The sequence below is a fragment of the Pseudopipra pipra genome, chromosome 13 (assembly GCF_036250125.1).
Source record: "Pseudopipra pipra isolate bDixPip1 chromosome 13, bDixPip1.hap1, whole genome shotgun sequence".
Classification (NCBI taxonomy): Eukaryota; Metazoa; Chordata; class Aves; order Passeriformes; family Pipridae; genus Pseudopipra; species Pseudopipra pipra.
In genome coordinates, this window is record NC_087561.1 from 20,736,561 (window position 1) to 20,753,917 (window position 17,357).

General features: G+C 54.1%; 1 protein-coding gene across 2 annotated transcripts in view; it reads right to left on the reverse strand.

Annotated features, from left to right (window-relative positions):
* Positions 1-10,504: 10,504 nt before the first annotated feature.
* The window catches only part of MID2 (midline 2), a 74,021-nt gene continuing 67,168 nt past the window's right edge, over positions 10,505-17,357 (reverse strand). For both annotated transcript variants that reach the window (XM_064670372.1, XM_064670373.1), the window contains 2 exons: positions 11,688-11,895; positions 10,505-11,175 (listed from right to left, as the gene is read on the reverse strand). In XM_064670372.1, the coding sequence (XP_064526442.1) occupies positions 10,773-11,175; positions 11,688-11,895 (611 nt within the window). In that variant the 3' untranslated portion in view covers positions 10,505-10,772. The remainder of the gene's footprint in view (positions 11,176-11,687; positions 11,896-17,357) is intronic.

A 17,357-nucleotide genomic window follows, 5' to 3' on the forward strand; every position in this document is an offset into this window, starting at 1 on the left:
ATCAATGATAGAAAATTCAATAATAACAAGTGCAAAGCACTGCACTTCAGCAAGGGAGAAAAAAAAAACGGTGCAAGGAGATGAAAGGAGGAATAATTGGCTCTGCAGTGGATTCCCTATTTAATTATTTATTTATTTACCGACAGTTTTTTATTAAAGCAGCTTCTCAGGGAAGCAGGTAGCAGGGCCAGAGACAGGTTTGGATACATGGGGAGCCCAGAGGGGAAGCAGAGGGGCTGGGTGTCCCCTCCTCCTTCTGCCAGAACCCCTGACCCAGAACCTGAGAAATGAACAATTCCACAGCCTGACTGTGACTACAGGCAACCCTGACCCTCCAGCGCCAGCTCGAGTGTTTGGGATAAAACCATCTCCAGGCTGAGAGGGATCCTGGCATCATCTCAAATGGATCCCTGTCAAGGCAGAGCCAGCCTGGAGCTGCAGCACCTCATCATCCCTGAGCAGTGGAGTGACTGCAGGGCTGGGAGCTCCGGGCTGCAGGGACATGAGCACTGGAGTTAATGGATGGGGAGCGGGATTTGATGTGCTTTAGTGTCTGTTTGAAGAGTCAGGAAACACTTGGGGTTATTTAATTGAAAATAACTGTGCAAAACCCAGAATTAATTCTTATTAAACATCCACAGTGACATTTTCTTAAGTGGAAATTAAACAGGGATCGAGGTGAAGCCTTCTAAAACTATTCCTGTTGTGACCAGGAATATTTTAAGGCACCAGAGTATGTTAAATTTGAAGAAATGAGCTGATCTGGATGCACTCCAGTTGTCTGTGTGGCTGCTCAGGCAAGAAGGGGGAGCTGGAAGTAGAACCAGAGAATCATGGAATCGTTGAATGGTTTGCTTTGGAAGGGACCTTAAAAATCATTCTGTTCCAACTCCCTGCCATGGGCAGGGACACCTTCCACTAGCCCAGGTTGCTCAGAGCCCCATCCAACCTGGCCTTGAACACTCCCAGGGATGGGGCAGCCACGGCTTCTCCGGGCAACCTGTGCCAATGGGAAACCCCATCTGAGCTATCGGTGTGTTTGAGGAAGGAGAAGGGAGGACTGGTGGAGGGAAGGCTGGAAAGAAGAGAGGATTGGCAAGTGGGGATGGAATGTCAGGGAAAGGAGCTGAATGGGACACTTTGAAGCCCTCATCCCTGTTTGGGGATGAGCCCTGGTCACTGGAGGCAGCAAGGGCCACCTGGGAAGCAGCAGCAAGACAGAGGGAACCATCGGGAGACTTACCTGCTAGAAGGTAAAAACTTGGCTGGACATTAGCAGTTGGTTCTTGCCCATCAGGGCAGGAGAGTTCCTGTGGGAGTAATGTGGGCAGAAAACTGTGTTTTATGATTATTAGGTTCCTGACAGAGGCTGTGTGACACCGTGGCAGAGCCGTAAGGAGATGACTGCTGCCCACCAGCTCCATTCAGCACGGGACTCCCAGGTTCCAGGTCTGGCCATCTCCTGCTCCAGTGTGCTATTCAATTAATTAAATATTCTCTCCTCCAGATTGCTGGCTGTGGGTGACACTCGCTTAATGAACAGCTGCAGGTCCCTAATCACATTGGCAATTAGGAATGTAATTAGAGCACTTGCAAATGGTTTTCATGCTGATAAAACATGACAGAATGGAGCGTTTTCACTCACTGTCAGCTGCCAGACAATCTGCTACCCATCTAATGGCAATTTAATTACAAATTCCTCCACTACCCTTGTTTCTGGTTGCTCGGCTGTGGCTCGACAGGCAGTTCCACTGTGCAGCCACCCGGCAGCACTGGGCTGGAGCTGGGCATGGAGAAGATGGATTTTGGGAAAGGAGGTCCAGGAAGTTGTTTCCTCCCACATGGCTGCTGCTGAGCCAGGTAAGAGCCTACCTAGAGGGGCAGGAACTTGTCACACTGATGCTTCTCAAGGGGCTGAACTCAAAAAATCCCACGGGAGCTGCCTTTGGAGGAGGTCACAGCTGGTGGGGGTGTGAACAAAGTGGGGGCAGGGCTGGAGCACGGGGTGACCCCCTGACACCTGAGATGATGCAGGTGAAAACGTGATGCTGAGGAACATCCCACTGGGACCTTTCAGAGATACCATTTAGGGAACTTGCTTGTAGGCACATCACAAGATCTGGCTCAAAAACCTTCCTAATGGTGAAGGCTCCTAATTTCTGCTTCATTTCAAAGAGTTTTCTGATGTCTTTGTGCCATATTGAGACGTGACCCTGAACCTCTCATGCTGTGCCATGGCCCTGACTGAGAGCTGGCCAGAACCCCCCTCCTCCCTTCCCCCAGCCCCCAGGGACTCAATTTTTCCTGTGACCCCATTTTTAGATCTCAAACACCCTTTACTCACCTGAGTTTTGCTCTGAAGCACCAACCTCCTTGCTGTGAGCTGGCACACCTACAGAACAGCACTTTTCTTCCCAGACCAACTCTGGCTGAGCTGAGCTGGTGTTGGGAGGTCACAGAGCTCCCAGGTCAGCACATAGACAGTTCCCAGAGCTCTTCATCCCATTGGATGTGACAACCCTGAGCTGTGCTCAGCCCTGGGACCACAGTGATAAACTGTCCCCAGCTGACCCAGCCCCATTAGTACCTTGGCACCTTCTTCAGAAAAACCAGCACCTTTTTTTCCCTCAAAGCCTTTCTGGAAGCAGCAGCTCCTGTTTGATTGGCAGCCAGTGAAAGAGAACACTAGACCAGTGAGGACAGGAGGGGCTCATTTTAAGGTCCCTCCTTCTGTATCTTCATCTGAGGGAATGGCTGGAGCTGTGTCAGGGGAGGTTTAGGTTGAATATTAGGAAAAGGTTCTTCCCCCAGAGGGTTGATGGGCACTGAACAGGCTGCCCAGGGCAGTGGTCATGGCCTCAAACCTGACAGAGCTCAAGAAGTGTTTGGACAATGCTCTCAGGCACAGGGTGGGATTCTTGGGGTGTCCTGTGCAGGGCCAGGAGTTGGAGTGGATGATCCTTATGGGCTACTTCCAACTCAAGATGTTCATGATTCTATGATCCTAAGGGGATTAAGGCTAAACACAGCAGTGGGACAGTCACAGATACGTGGGGAGGGCTGTGTAGAGGGCATGGGGGGGGCAGATCCCAGAGCCCATGGAACCATATGTGGTAAGATTCGTTTACATTACCTTCACCAACCAGGGGGCAAATCCCACCTGGCTTAGGAGCCTTGAGGATGTGGGTGTCCCCTAGAATGATGTAAGCAGCACCTGATGTGCCCCTGTTGTCAGGGATAAAGGCTCCCATCCCATTAACCAGCCCCAAATTGCTCCAGTGCTGCCTTCCCTGGGCAGATGAGGAATGCAGTGACACAGAGCAGTGTCACAACTCGACCTGTCCACCTTCCCCCTCGTCCACCTTCCCAGGTCATGCAGGGCTGTGGCCATCTCCACGCTGGCCAACTTGGACCTTTGTGGTAATGACTGGATTGAGAAGAGCTGTGGCTGTGAGGTGGGTCAGGGTGTGTGGGTGTGCAGGGGAAGGGGCTCAGGCTCCATCACGGCACAAGGATGAAGGTGCTCAGAGGATGCTGCTATTCATACAGTCAGTGTAATAATATAACACTGTAATTTTGTCATCAACAGCACTTCCCTCTGTCTTCCAGGTGCTGTGTGAATGTTAAGAGCGTGTTTAATTCATTATCAGGTGGAGCAGGATTAAAAAGCCCATTTTATAAATGAAGGCACCACTCCAGAGAAGTTATTCACATCAGGGTGACACACTGGGAACAAAACAGAGGGATTTTAATGACAAATGAAAGCCAAAGGTCTGCCAAATGGCAGCCCCATTTTGGTACATGAAAGCTCAGAGCCCAGGTATCAATTAAAACATCAAATCAGCTGAAGGTGGTGACGGTTCCTCGTGACCATCAGTAATCCCGGCGGCTGAATTCATGGCTCTGACTGGCCTTGGGGAAAATCTGCAGGTCATTTCCTCATTGTTCTCAAAACCTGCAGCTGCTGTTTAACCTCACAGAATCACAGAATCGTGGAATGGTTTTGCATGGAAGGGCCCCTTAAGGATCATCCAGTCCCGACCTCCAGTTCCACCCAGTTCCTCCTGCTGCACTCTGCAGCCCCCTCAAACCACCTCACCCATCGCTGCTGTCCCCACAGCTCAGCACTGTTCCTGTCACTCAGGTAATTACTGAAGGGCTGTCATGGCAGAGGTACCTCTGTGTTGGCAGCAGGATAATGATGGAGCCTCCACCACGAGGCTTCTGAGTGCAGAGCAAAGGCAGTGGCCACGTTGCTCAGATCCAAGCTCGATCCAAGCATCCAGCTGATCAAAGGCAGTGTGCCAAGCACAGCTCCTGCCAGCAAGGAGCTGTAATGAGGGTTTTCACGTGGATGGCCTCTGCACAGAGAATTCTGGTGATGGATCTCAGCCTGCTCACCTGTGTAAATAGACAGGGGTAAATCAGAGCTAGGGAGGCAGGAGAGCAAGAACGGTGTGGAGAGAAGACTCTTGGCTCGGAGCAGTGGGAAACAGAGGGAAGGGCACATTTCTAGGCACACTTGCTGACTGGAGGCATGGAGGGCTGTGTGTGCCTTGGGGACCACACAGGCCCCTGCCCTGTGTAGCCCTGGGTCTGCTGTCACACACAGAATTACCCACAGGAACCTTCTCGTGTCCCCTCTCCCTGCACAGGGCTGGGACACCCCTGTGACAAGTGGTGATGGGAGCCCTCATGCAACTCTGGGGGCCCAGGGTCCCCTCAACACCCCCCCCTCCTTTCTTTCTGGCTGATGTTTACTTTTAAAACTCCTGGGAGTGCTCAGTGCTCGCATCCTGCACTGACCCAGTTCTTGCTCGTTGCCATGGAGAACTGGACCCAATTTCATTAACAGTCCCTGTGTTGCTCCTGACTGGCTCTGGGGCAGGGAGGATGCTGTGGTGAGGCTGGATAGGTGTTCCCAGGAGAGGGGTTAGATGAGATTTACAAGTCCCAGTGAAGGGCTAGAGTTCCTGGCTGCCTGCTTCAGGTGTGTCAGGATGGTTCCTGCTCAGGAACCATTCCTGACACTCAGGATGGGTTCCGGCAGCTCAGGATGGGCTCCTGAAGCTCAGGCTGGGTTCCTACAGCTCAGGGAAGTTCCTGCAGCTCAGGATGGGTTCACGAGGTTCCCCCAGCAGCCATTTTTAGTCTGAGACACAAGCACTGATGTCCTCACTACCTTACTGCCTGCATGCCTTAAATCCACAAATTCTTCAGTGAAGGCTTCTGGTCTCATTCCAGGTGTTGTCCATCACAGCCAGAGCAAGAATATTCCTGCAAGATATTTAACGATGCTTTGATGTTTCTAATGATCAGGAACAGTCAGTTTTAAGGGCTGGTGGTTCAGATGAGTATTTAAAATCTCAATTAAAGTTCTATTAAGGATTAATTTGGGCCAGCTCACTCTATAACTCGTTTGCCCTGTGCGGTCTGTGAGCAGCTCAGAGTGTAATTTTCTGTTCTGTCATTTTATTAAACTATTGGGTTTTTTTTAACCTGGAGTGAAATCACCAGTTAAAGGAATTTCCATTCCTGGATGGAGGGGCTGCAGTGTGTGCTCCTGGCCAGGATTATCCCATCCCAGTGCAAGCCATTGCTGCTGCAGACAGGGATAGACGAGACATTTTTTGATGTCACTTGCTATATAAACCCAGTAATTTCTCCTGTCTCTTCACCTTGCAGCTCCCCAGAGCAGGGGTAAAGCCCCAGGGTTTCCAGGCAGTGGGTTTTCAAACTTCGACAGTTTTATTTCCTATTCCATGAACTCCCGAGGAAATGAAAAATAAAAAGCCAAAACCAAACCCTCAGCCCCACAAAACCTGCCATTAGCCCTCCCAAGCCATGCCACATGCTGTTTTTTCCCCCTCCTGGCTGACTTGAAGAATCCATTTCTGGTTTGATTTGTGGCATTTGTGACACTGAAGCCTCTCATGTTTAAAGCACATTCCTGGAAAGCAGCAGCAAAGCTCATTCCATCATCTCAGTACAGCCTTTCCCTTTCCATGAAGCAACCTGCCACATCAGTGATGATTTAAAATTGGCTTTCACAACAAGCGATGCTGTTTCCTAGAAACCTGAGGTTGATAGTGAAAGGCACCAGATAAAGCAGTAAGAGGGAGGGAAAAGCTCCTTCCTGGGCTCTTGCCCATACCAGCTGCTTCAGGAAAATAGGTGACGAGGGATTACATCCTTTTCACAGGGTAAAGCTTCCCCTGTTTTCCAGGGACTGTGACAGAGACCTGGACCACTCCCAGCATTCGTGAGGGCTGGAGTAGCTGGTTGTGCCTGGTACTGGCTGGAGGGGAAAGTGGGAGAAGGGGGAGTCCAATGGTGGTGATGGCTCCCAGGGGGTTTGGGCACTGCCAGAAGACATGGAGGTGACACTGCCCCAGCACCAACTCAGTACGGGCTGAGCCTTTGCCATCTGCTCTCCACTTGCCCAGTATCCCCTAGTCATGCCTGTACCCTCAGCTGGCACCGAGTGCTGTCCCAGTGCCCGGTGCTCCGCATCCCAATGGATGCCTTGGTCTGCGGTTTTTTCTGGAGATGGGTTTCAGGGTCGGGATAATGAAGCACAGCCATGGAAAGGAAAATGCACCCCTCCCTCCCACGACTCATTTCCCCATTTAACACCGACAATGAAGCAATCTCTGGAGTGACAGTGTGGAGCTTCCCCTCATTCCACTGAGGTGGAGGGATGAGGGATGGGAGGGTGTGATTCCCAGCACCCCGGGACCCTGCTTTCCCAAGGCGTGCCTTTTCCAGCAACTCCCAGCCCTGCCAGCTCTCCAAGCACTGGGCTAACATCCATCCTGGTGATTCACAGCAACACCCACTTGCAGCCTGAGCCACCGAGGCCGGAATCCTGCCAGCAGCATGACAGGAGCAGCATCAGGCACATCCATGCACAGAGGATCCCTGTCCTTCTGCCACCACAGGGTCCTGTTGTGAGAGCCGGGGTGAGTGAAAGGGGCTGGGGGATTTGGGAGCCCAAGGCTGGGGCTGAGAGAGGGCAATCCCTGTGTTCCTCCTCGCTGGCTGCCAGTCTCTGTGCATGGCAGGGGCTCTGCAGAGGGCGGGGATGTCATGGCTGGTGCTTGGCCCCACCACCAGCTCAGCCCCACACTGCTGGGAAGGACAGGTCAGGCTCCATTCCTGCCCTCCCACAGCTCCAGGGCACTGGGGGGGACCTGGGCTTAAGGGCAGCAGGGTCAGGCTCCATCCCTGCCCTCCCACAGCTCTGAGTCACTGGGGGGGAGAGTGGGACCTGGGGTCCAGAAAGACCTGACTGGCACTCGAAGATGTCCAGGCCATCCAAGGCTGGGGAAAGGCAGGCTGAGGCACTTGGTGTCCTGATAAACTGGACAATGTGACATCCTCCAAGGGCTGGCAGCAGGGTGAACAATATTTATGCATACGGATGTTTTCGGATGGAGCTTTAGCAGCCTGTGTGCCCAGCCACCCTTCAGGCTCTCCAGGCTGGGCTGAGCCCAGCACAAGGAAAGCTGCTGTTGGATGGCACCACATATCCCCTCTGCTCCTGTGGATGCATGGCCACATGTGTGTCTTGGCAAGTTTGGAGAACACCGTGATGGCCGAAGAGAAGATCCCAGGGCTGTCCCCATCTCATGACCTCCCCCCACACAGACATACCCAGTAACATATATATATATTATATTATATTTTATATATATATATATATACACATTAACAAAGAAGTTGCCCCCCAAAAAAAAACAACCAACCCAACAAAAAGGGGAAAAAAACAACAGAAAGAACAACCCTCCCCCCAGTTAAAACTGAAGCAGGAATGTTACATGTGGAAGGGGAGGCTGAGGGGAGCCAGGAGCTCACACATCCCAAATCTGTACAACTGTGCCACCAGGAGCAGAGGAGCTGGCAGCAGCACCCCAGACCACCCCCATGTCCTGCCCCTGAATCACATCCTGAGCAGGGCCCAGGGATGGGGCTGCTGCTCCCCAACTCCTGGTGACACTCGGATAGGCTCTGCTTCCAGCACCGGGAGAGGACCATGTGTGTGACTGGGAAAGGCCCCCAGCCCTGGAGCTGCCTGCTTGGGGTGCAGGGCTCCTCCAGCTCCCCCCGCCACCCTCCTACCTGGCTGGGTCTGAGACGCCTGTGGGGGGTCCCTGTAATTAGTGCAATTTCATCAGGTGCAAACGTCACGTTAAGGGCTCGTGGTCTCTGAGTTGAAGATGTGCTGAGTCCTCCACGAGCCCGTCCCAGTGGTGCTGGCAGGGAGCTCAACACTCAGATTGCCAGTGCCAACATCCATCTCCAGTGCTTGGCATCCATCTGAGTGACACAGTATGAGCAGCCCCAGATGGGACCAGAACATGGGGAAGGGACTTCCATGAGAGTTTCCCATGAAAAACAGCCAACTGAAAAGGGTGACAACCTCCCAGAACGAACCAGGGTTGTGTGCCAGGCTGTGGGGACAGCAGATGCACCCCTGCTGCAACCCCACCTGTGCCCTGGAGCTGGGAGAAGCAAACAGAGCTGCTCCGTCTGCTCAGGAGGGAGGGATGTATCCCCTGTGCTGGCCCTGCCAGGTACCCTTGGAAAGCAGCCTGGATCAGAGAGAAGCCCCCCTTGGATCAGCAGGGCAGGCAGCAGATCCTTCCCTGAGGTGCCGTCTGCCTCCCTTTCCCAAAAACTGCAGCCTGGAGACACGGAGGGATGCCATGCTGCTCTCCAGCCTCTCATTCCCCAGTCTATACAAACAACCAGGGTTGCCCTGCCCCAGGTGCAGAATCCAAAACTTGCCCTTGTTAAACTTCACATGGTTGGTGATTGCCCATCTCTCTGATTTGTTGAGGTCTCTGCCCTCGAGGGAGTCAACAGCTCCTCCCAATTTAGTGTCATCAGCAAACTTACTTAGTATTCCTTTGAGTCCTGCATCCAAGTTGTTAATTAATATGTTGAAGAGAACGGGGCTGAGGATGGAGCCCTGCAGAACCCCACTAGTGACTGATGCCAGCCTGATGTCACCTCAGTCACTGTCTTTGTGCCCTCTGTGCCTGACCCATGACCCAGTTGCTCACCCACCGTTTAACACGGTTATTCAGCTGTGGGCTGGACAGTTTGTCCAGAAGGGTCCTAGGAGAGACAGTATCAAAAGCTTTGCTTTTAGATTCCATCTACTGGCTTTCCTAGATCAACTAGGGGAGGGTCACCCTGTCATAGAAGGAAATCAGGTTTGGCAAGCAGGGGCAAACTTACCTATCAGCAAGCTCCAAAGGAAGGGAACAGCTGGCAGACCTGGGAGGTGCCGGCTCAGTGGTCCCCAGTGCCACTGAGGCACCCCATCCAGAGGAGGAAAAGGGGTTTCAAATCCTATGGAGCAAGGCTCAAGCACCAGCCACCTTGGGCCACACCACAGTGCCTGATCTTCTTGTCCCTCTCCAACGTTCTGGCCACCCTCCCACTCACCAGACCCAAAGTGTGCCACAGACCCCAGCTGTGCCACAGGGACTGTGTGTTGGCCCAGCTCCTCCTGGCCTCTTAACTAAATCTAGAAAATGGAGCCTGGCCAGGGGACTTGATGTTTGGGGTTACTGGGTGCACTGGCAGCAGCCAAAGAGCTCCCAGTAACCAGAGTCTAGAGCCCTTGGGGCTCCAGTCCTTTGCCACAGAGTAAACAGGATGGCTTTGTGCTCCCACTGCCACAGAATGATGGAATAGTTTGGGCTGAAAGGGACCTTTAAAATTCACCCAGTACAATCCCCTGGCATGGCAGAGAACAAACCAGGAGCCAAGATCTGGGGTCATAAATTGAGATTTGGGTCATAAAGCATAGAGATGATCTTCGGGCAGGATTCTACTGTGGGCTTAGAGCAGAAAGATGAGTTTGTTTCTGCTGGGACACCAGACAGGGCACCAATGGAGCAAGGGCACCGCCATCCAGACCCCGCGTTGGGAAGGAGCAGCTGCCAAACCTCCGTGCCAGGGGCCGAAGCTCCTCAAGGATGCAGGCCTGCCTGGCTACTGGGGAGCTCTCAAAGGAGGAGACGTGGTGGGGTGGGGATCCGTGGCTCTCCACTGTGGGACTGCAGACCCAGAAAATGCTTTGGGAACAGGCCAGCTGCAGCATGGACAGGCAGCGGGACCGTCCTCAGTGCTGCCTCTGCTCTCACAGACCATTAGCCACATAACCATCACCCCCCACCACATAACCACCATCCATCCACCACGTCAGTGCTCACCAAGCCCAAGGGCTCCACGCATTATTCAGCCCACCAGGGAAGCTACTGAGCCTCAGCCACATGGAAAGATCTCCCTGAAAAGCACTGCTCAGTGGCTCCAGTTCCACAGACCAGCTGCCAGCAGGCTCCAGAACCCATCCCTCATGTCCCAACTGGTGCCTCACAGGACACACGAGCTGTCCCCTGACCACCACTGCACCTCAGGTCACCCCGAAACCCACCCCAACCTTTCCAGCCCCTGAAGGAAGACGGGTGACAATCCACTTGGGGAGGGATGGATGGGAGCCACCGTCAAGGTGCTGCTCCAGCTGCTCTCATGCACTCTGGAGCTCACCACCAGCAGTTTATTTCCAGCTGCGGTTCGAGGTTCTTCCACTTTTCCCTTAAAACAAGACGGAGCTGGTTGTGGATGGCGCTCGGTTGCTGGGGTGGCACGGCGGCTCTCCAGCACGGCTGCCAGGGGGCTCCCAGCCGGCAGCTCCGACCACCGGCACCCACCGGCACGGCCAGTGCCGCCGCGGGGCACGGGCAGGCCTGGGCAGCCTAGTGACAGGCTTTCATTCCTGACACGTATGGGGACTCCTGGGGCCGGCAGTTACACTCCTGCTGCTCGGGGTAATCAATGAAATCCGGGGCAGGCAGCCCCGAGAGGATCATCAGGGATTTGTTCCAGATGGTGAAGGTGGGACACACTGGCAGGATGAAGGAGACTTCGAAGGTGTGGAGGTGGAGGGAGTTGGCTGGGTCATAGAAGGAGAGCGCGTTGTTGTCATAGTCCAGGAGGACGCCGAGGCGCTTCATCTGCGGGTGCACCTCCACCAGCATCTCCTTGTTGTTGTGCCGCACCACAAAGTTGTTGTTGCAGCGGGAGAAAACCCAGGAAGAGGAGTTCTTCCCGATCCACTCATTTTTGGGGGCTGACTTGTAAGCCACGCCGATGGCGTACCTGCAGGAGAGGAGAAGCTTCACTCAGCACCCTCCAGCCCCCAGCGCAGGACCGAGCCCAGCTCTGATGGCTGCGGCACCCCATGCTTTCAGAGCCCACCTGCCTGTGGAAGAGGCACCCCATGCCTTCAGAGCCCACCTGTCTGTGGAAGAGGCACCCCATGCCTTCAGAGCCCACCTGCCTGTGGAAGAGGCACCCCATGCTTTCAGAGCCCACCTGCCTGTGGAAGAGGCACCCCATGCTTTCAGAGCCCACCTGCCTGTGGAAGAGGCACCCCACGTTTTCAGAGCCCACCTGCCTGTGGAAGAGGCACCCCACGTTTTCAGAGCCCACCTGCCTGTGGAAGAGGCACCCCGTGCCTTCAGAGCCCACCTGCCTGTGGAAGCAGCACTCTGTGCTTCCGGAGCCCACCCATCTGTGGAAGTGGCACAGCAACAGCTTCACATGCCCAAAACACATCTGGCAGAGGTTGGACTGGGAAAGCACCCCCCGCACACACAGGTAGTGCCTACCAGGTGGAGGATCCCACCACGACCTCCCAGTAGTGGCAGCCGCTGTCGATGAAGACGTTGCCAGCTGCCCCATAGCAGCCCGTCCCACTGAACCTCTCTGGCGTGTGGCTCTTCTTCAAGGAGCTCTCATCCTTCTCCATCTGCAGCCCATCGTTGGAGATCTTCAGCTTCTTGTGAGCCATCTTGGGGTCCAGCTTGAATGGCTGACCTGTGGGGAGGGGACACATGGATTAGGATTTGTGTTGTTAGCATCACTGTGCAGGGAGAACATGGCAGAAAAGGTCTGTCATGGGCTCTTTGGCTATCCTCCATGAGCCACGGGTTCCCCTACCAGCTGAGAACTCTGGATTACAGATATCCAGTAGGGACAAAAGCAGCACATTCACTCACCTTCCCAGGCTAAAGAGAGGGAAAGGAGGTGAAACTTGAAAATGCAAAGATATATGAGCTCCAGAGAGTGAGCTTTCTGCTCCTGGGGGAGGATCCTGACTGGAGAGCAGCCAGGATGGGCAGCATTGTTGGGAACGGCTGCATTGTCCTGTCACAGGGACCCCCAAATGAGGGGTTGGGGATGTCCAAGGTCTCCTTATTGGGCATTACCCCCTTCCAGTGTTTATTTCCCCTTCAAGTTTCCTTTTGTCCTCCACTAACGATGCAAAATGTGGCAGAAACAAGGCTGTCCCCTGGTAACGGGAACGACACTGAAGATGCCATCAGGATGGATGCACTGCGAGCCAAACCTGGGCAGGGTGTGCAGCCTGAATTCCTGAATGGATCTATACACTATTAGCAGTCATAAGAGTGACATAAGCACAGGAAAGGGACAGACCAGTAAGTGCTGGGCTAAGTGCAGCCCGGTGGCACTGAGCCCACCCCTGAATCCCATCAGCTGTTGGCACAGACTGCTCCTCACAGTGCTCAGGCTGCAGTTACGTGTTAGAGGGCACATAGCCGGGGTCTTGTCTGCTGTGCATCCGTACTTCTCTGTTGCCAAACAAAATCTCGTTGCTCAGAGAGCACAGTCCAGGGTGTGGAAGCATGTCTAAGCATGTCCAGCCCGTGTCCAGCAGAGCTGGATGGGAGGTGAGAGCACCAGGCTGGCAATGAGTGCCTGGCCCGGGCTTCCTCCACAATTAACAGAACTGAGGCTGACGGATTCTGCAGATCCCTGATGCTGGCTTGAAACCCAACTGCATCTCCTCTGTAACACTAGCAGCACACAAAGCCAAACTGCTTGCCAAAGGACACGTGCTGGCTGTGCTGTTTGCATGGATAACCCCACGCAGCCCTGCAAGCACCTGCCCTCCCTCATGCCAATAAGCGCCATCGCTCTGGGCACCAGCTCCCCCACACATTCCACCATCAGGGTTTCTCCACAGGCTCCAGGTGTTGGTGCCATGCAGCCTTGCCAGGGCACGGGTGGGAGTCAGGAAAACACCTGTGCACACAGACATCCTCAGCATGGAGGGTCAGGGGGTTGGTGCATCACTGCCCATGGGCAGCCCTGCCTGCACTGCCCAGCCCCTGACACTCCCCCTTCCCTGCCTGAGTGGCTCTGCTCAGCCAGGCTGAGTTTTTTTTCAGGGGGTAAAGGAAACTTCACAATCCCTTTTGCTTCAATGCTTTTTTTTTTTCCTCTCCTTTCATAACTTAGGGTCATTTGATGACCAGATGTGGAAAGGAGAAGCCAGAAGGCTGTGTTTTGAGAAGCCCAAACCAAAGCCCCCCATTATGGGGTGGTGAGGGGAGGGTTACCTGGGAAGCCTCACTGCTCCCTACTCCAGTATTCTCCCATCTCTCTCTTTGTTCTTGGATCAGGACAGACTTTGGCTTCCCTGTACAGCACTATGATTTTGGCATGGCTAAAGGAGTGTGCCCAGCCCTGAGGATATTCTGGTCCACCCTTGCATGGCTGCAGGCAGAGCTTGTGCCTCAGTTTACCCCTCTGTAAAACACAGGAGCACCTTTGGGTGCTGAGGGCTGGTGGCTGACCCTTCCTGGCTGCTGCTGTAAAAGAAAAGCTACTCTGGGAAACAGCTGCTCCACACATGGCACACATGCTCAGGGAGCACTGGCTGGAGCCCACAAACCCACAGGGCTGGGCGGGAACGGGGCTGAGTGTGAGGTCCCACGAGGGCTGTGGGATTGCCTACAGGGTGTCTCAGCAGGGCTGGAAACCCCACACTAGCCCTTCTGTGGCAGTCTGTGTTAGTGACACTGGTGACAATGTGTGGCTGTGGTAGGAGCCACCGTGCCCAGGGGGGACAGTGGGGAGAGGATGCCACCACAGCCCCTTGCTGCTGGCACCTGCAGGGAGCAGGAGGGTGACCCAGGCTGCTGCAAAGTGCAGGAGCAGCAGGCACTACATTAAATTCCACACGAAACCCAATTCCGGTGCTTTTAACATCCCGTGCTCTCAGCTTTACACATTCAATGGTGGTTTGCTGGGGTTTTTTCCCCAAAGCCAGACCAAATCTGGGTGATGTCCCAGCACTCTTGGTTCCAGAGCTTCATGCGACCACCTCGGTTTTCAATGATTTCCCTCTGGAAGCCCTCAGACTATCCCCAGATTTGCAAACAAAACCCCAAGATGTTGTGAAGAAGCAAATTGAGTTCTGGTGGGTTTTTTTGGTGTGTTTTCACCTGAGATGCAGTAAAGAGCACACAGGCAGCAGAGACTATTTCCATAGGGATTCACCTTCCTCAGGACAAAGCAAATGGCAGCTGCAGAAAACACCTCAAATCCTGCAAACATCTTCACCCTCATATTTTGGTAGCTGAGGGGTCCCTGACCTGGCTCTGGGAACAAAGAGCTGTTTCCTCCTGCATGCTCCCATTTTTGGCAATGGACATTGAGTCCCAGCGAGGAGAAACACCCACACCACTCATGACAGGGGGCCTGAGCCAGGTCTGGGAACCCCTGCAAACAGCTGGGCAAGGCTGGGGACCCCCAGAACCCCAGAAACCCCTGCAAACAGCTGCAACATCAATAACACGAGGCTGGAGAGCTCTCAAGTGCAACTGCAGAACGAAGCTCCTCCGTGCCATGCTCTGATACCTGATGGTAGCTCGTGCTACCAATTTGCTGGATAATTGAGTTGAGAGGCCTGAAACTAAAGCTGCAAACTGGGATTGACCTGCCCCCTCCTTCCTCTGGCTGCTCTGATCTTTCTGCCGTATCTTTTCCTGGCAGTAACGCAGAGAGACAAGCTCTGAGGAAGTGAGGTATAAAAATACTTGGCTCTGTCAGCAGAGAGACACTCACAGCCCTGTTTCTGAAGGCGACCCCTCGTTGAGGTCAGCGTGAAGAACTGGAGCCCAGCCCTTGTCACTGGTTTGTGCTGGCACGTCCTGGACCGGGCTCTGGAGCCGCATCCGCAGGCAGTGTCTGCGATGGGCGGGGTGTGAGGCAGCAGCACATGGGCTGGGATAGGTCAGAGGGTGTTTCAGAGGACATGGCCAGGCGCCTGCTCCCACCAACCCCCTTCCCAAAATATCTCCCTGGCACTGGGAAACCACAGGCTTCACAGAGTTGTGATGATCCCAACCTCAAATCCCCAGCATGGGAGCTGCCAAAGGGAGGGGAACTCCCACTACACGAGAGGGCAGAGCAGCCCTCACTACCTGCTCCCTGCCCAAAACCACCCTCACTGTCCCCTGTGCCCCCAGGTCACTGCAACCCTCCAGCCCCCAACCGTGCCTGGCAGAGAGCTGGGGGTTGCAAAGATTGCTCTCGTCATTACCGTGTATGTCCTGGACTGGTCACTCAGATAACCTTTATCCCATAAATTCAGCTTGCTGGGATATTCCTGATAGCCTTATGCTGGTCATCTTTGCAGGGGGCTTGGGAGCTGTGAGGAAACAGCCGGCTTCAGGGCTGGACACAGCTGGCTGCACCCCTGGGGCATTTATCAGCTGGATTATCCCTCTCTTCCCTGCAGTTGGAGTGTGGCAGTGTCCAAGTGGAGCAGAGGAAATCTTGTCTGGCACCAGGCATGTGGGAGCAAAGAGGGGGCAACCAGGAACACGGTCAAGGTCATCGGTGGTGTGTGGGGATGAAGCCAGGCAGAGGGAGGTGTGTGCTGGCCCTGCACCCCCTGACCCTGCAGGACCCCCAACACCCACCCCACTGCCCTGGGCCCTGCAGGGCTCCCACAGCCATAGCTGTGAGCAGGGGCTCACTGGCTTGGGATGTTCCTGTCTCTGTCTATAGGGACAGCCAGGACAGGCCACCTGCTGCTTTACATAACAGCTATGGAAATAGCTAGGATGAGATCCCCAGGAGCAGGAGACAACCTCCCACACCCAGCCAAATCCAGGGAACAGGAGACCACCCCATTGGGGGGTCAGTGCAGGGGTTACACCAGTGCCACACCAGCCCATGCCCCACAGAACAGAAGTTCCTGTGCACCCCACTCCTCCAGCTGTGAGGGAACAGGGATGGGGCAGAGTGGGGAGGGTGGACAGCTAGTGACTGCATTTAGCTCAAGACATGTATGGGTAGAAGGGAGGGATGGACATGCACTTCATTCCCAAGGAACCATTCCTGTCCTGGCTGCAAGTGCCCACCACGTTCTGCCCAGGATGCAAACCAAGCTGCAGGAACACAGGGACACACATCCTGCTCCTTAAAAACATCTGCACTAACACAATCCAGTCTCTAACAGGTACTTCAGAGCCTGTTGCTCAGGCATCAGATCCACACCTGACATCCTGGATGAGATGTGGATGGAGCCATCCTGTACCACACTGAGGTTTTGCCAAGAGATGCAGAAATCACGAAGAGAAAAATTGCAAGGGAGAATAAGATCAGGCTGCACTGGTCAAGGCAAAGACTGTAAAACCCACCTTCCCTGCACTTTATTTATTGCCAGAGCCGGGCCTGTCCCTGCATTCTGGCACTTCTTTTATCCACTTTTGGACACTTGCTCCTAAATATGTCCTGCTCAGGTCCAGCCTCAGCAGAGGAAGGTCCCCCTGCCATTAAACCAAACCTGTTCTCCCAAGCTCTTCTGCTCGGGAACACAGATTTAGTGCCAGCACTGACAGGTCGACGCGGAAATCAATGTGTCCTGACACTGACCTTCTGGCAATGGAGGGATCTCTCCAGACATCACTTTTGGAACAGAACAGGCTGTGAAATATGCTAATGGGCTGTCTCCGTGTTGAGCTGCTGACATTTGGACCAAGGTTACAGCGGTGGGAAAGCGTGGGTGTGATGTTGTCTGAATGTTGTACACAGGAAAAGGAGAAACCCTGGTCCCAAATACAGGCGGGGTGAACGGCCGGGGGGCACGCTGGGGATGCAGCACGGGGTGGTGGCACCATCAGACACCCCAAAGGAGCCCTTGTCCTCCAAAGCTGGCCACAGGAGAAAGTATATCAGTTTATATTATATCCATATATGTGGCTAAATCAAACCTTCAGGAATTCAGAAGTTTCCACAAACACAGATGGCAAAGGAATGGCAAAACAGCAGCAAGGAGGGATGTGTGCCCATCAGTGCCACACGCATCTCCTGTCCAGAGTGGGAAGAGAAGGATCAGCCCTTGTGGAAGGGGCTTTGGCACACACAAAAACACACTCACACATAACCTGTGCCGTGCCTCAGGTGAGGCTGCTCGAGGTTTCGAACAGGCAGGAAGCTGTTGCAGACACATCCCTGCAGCA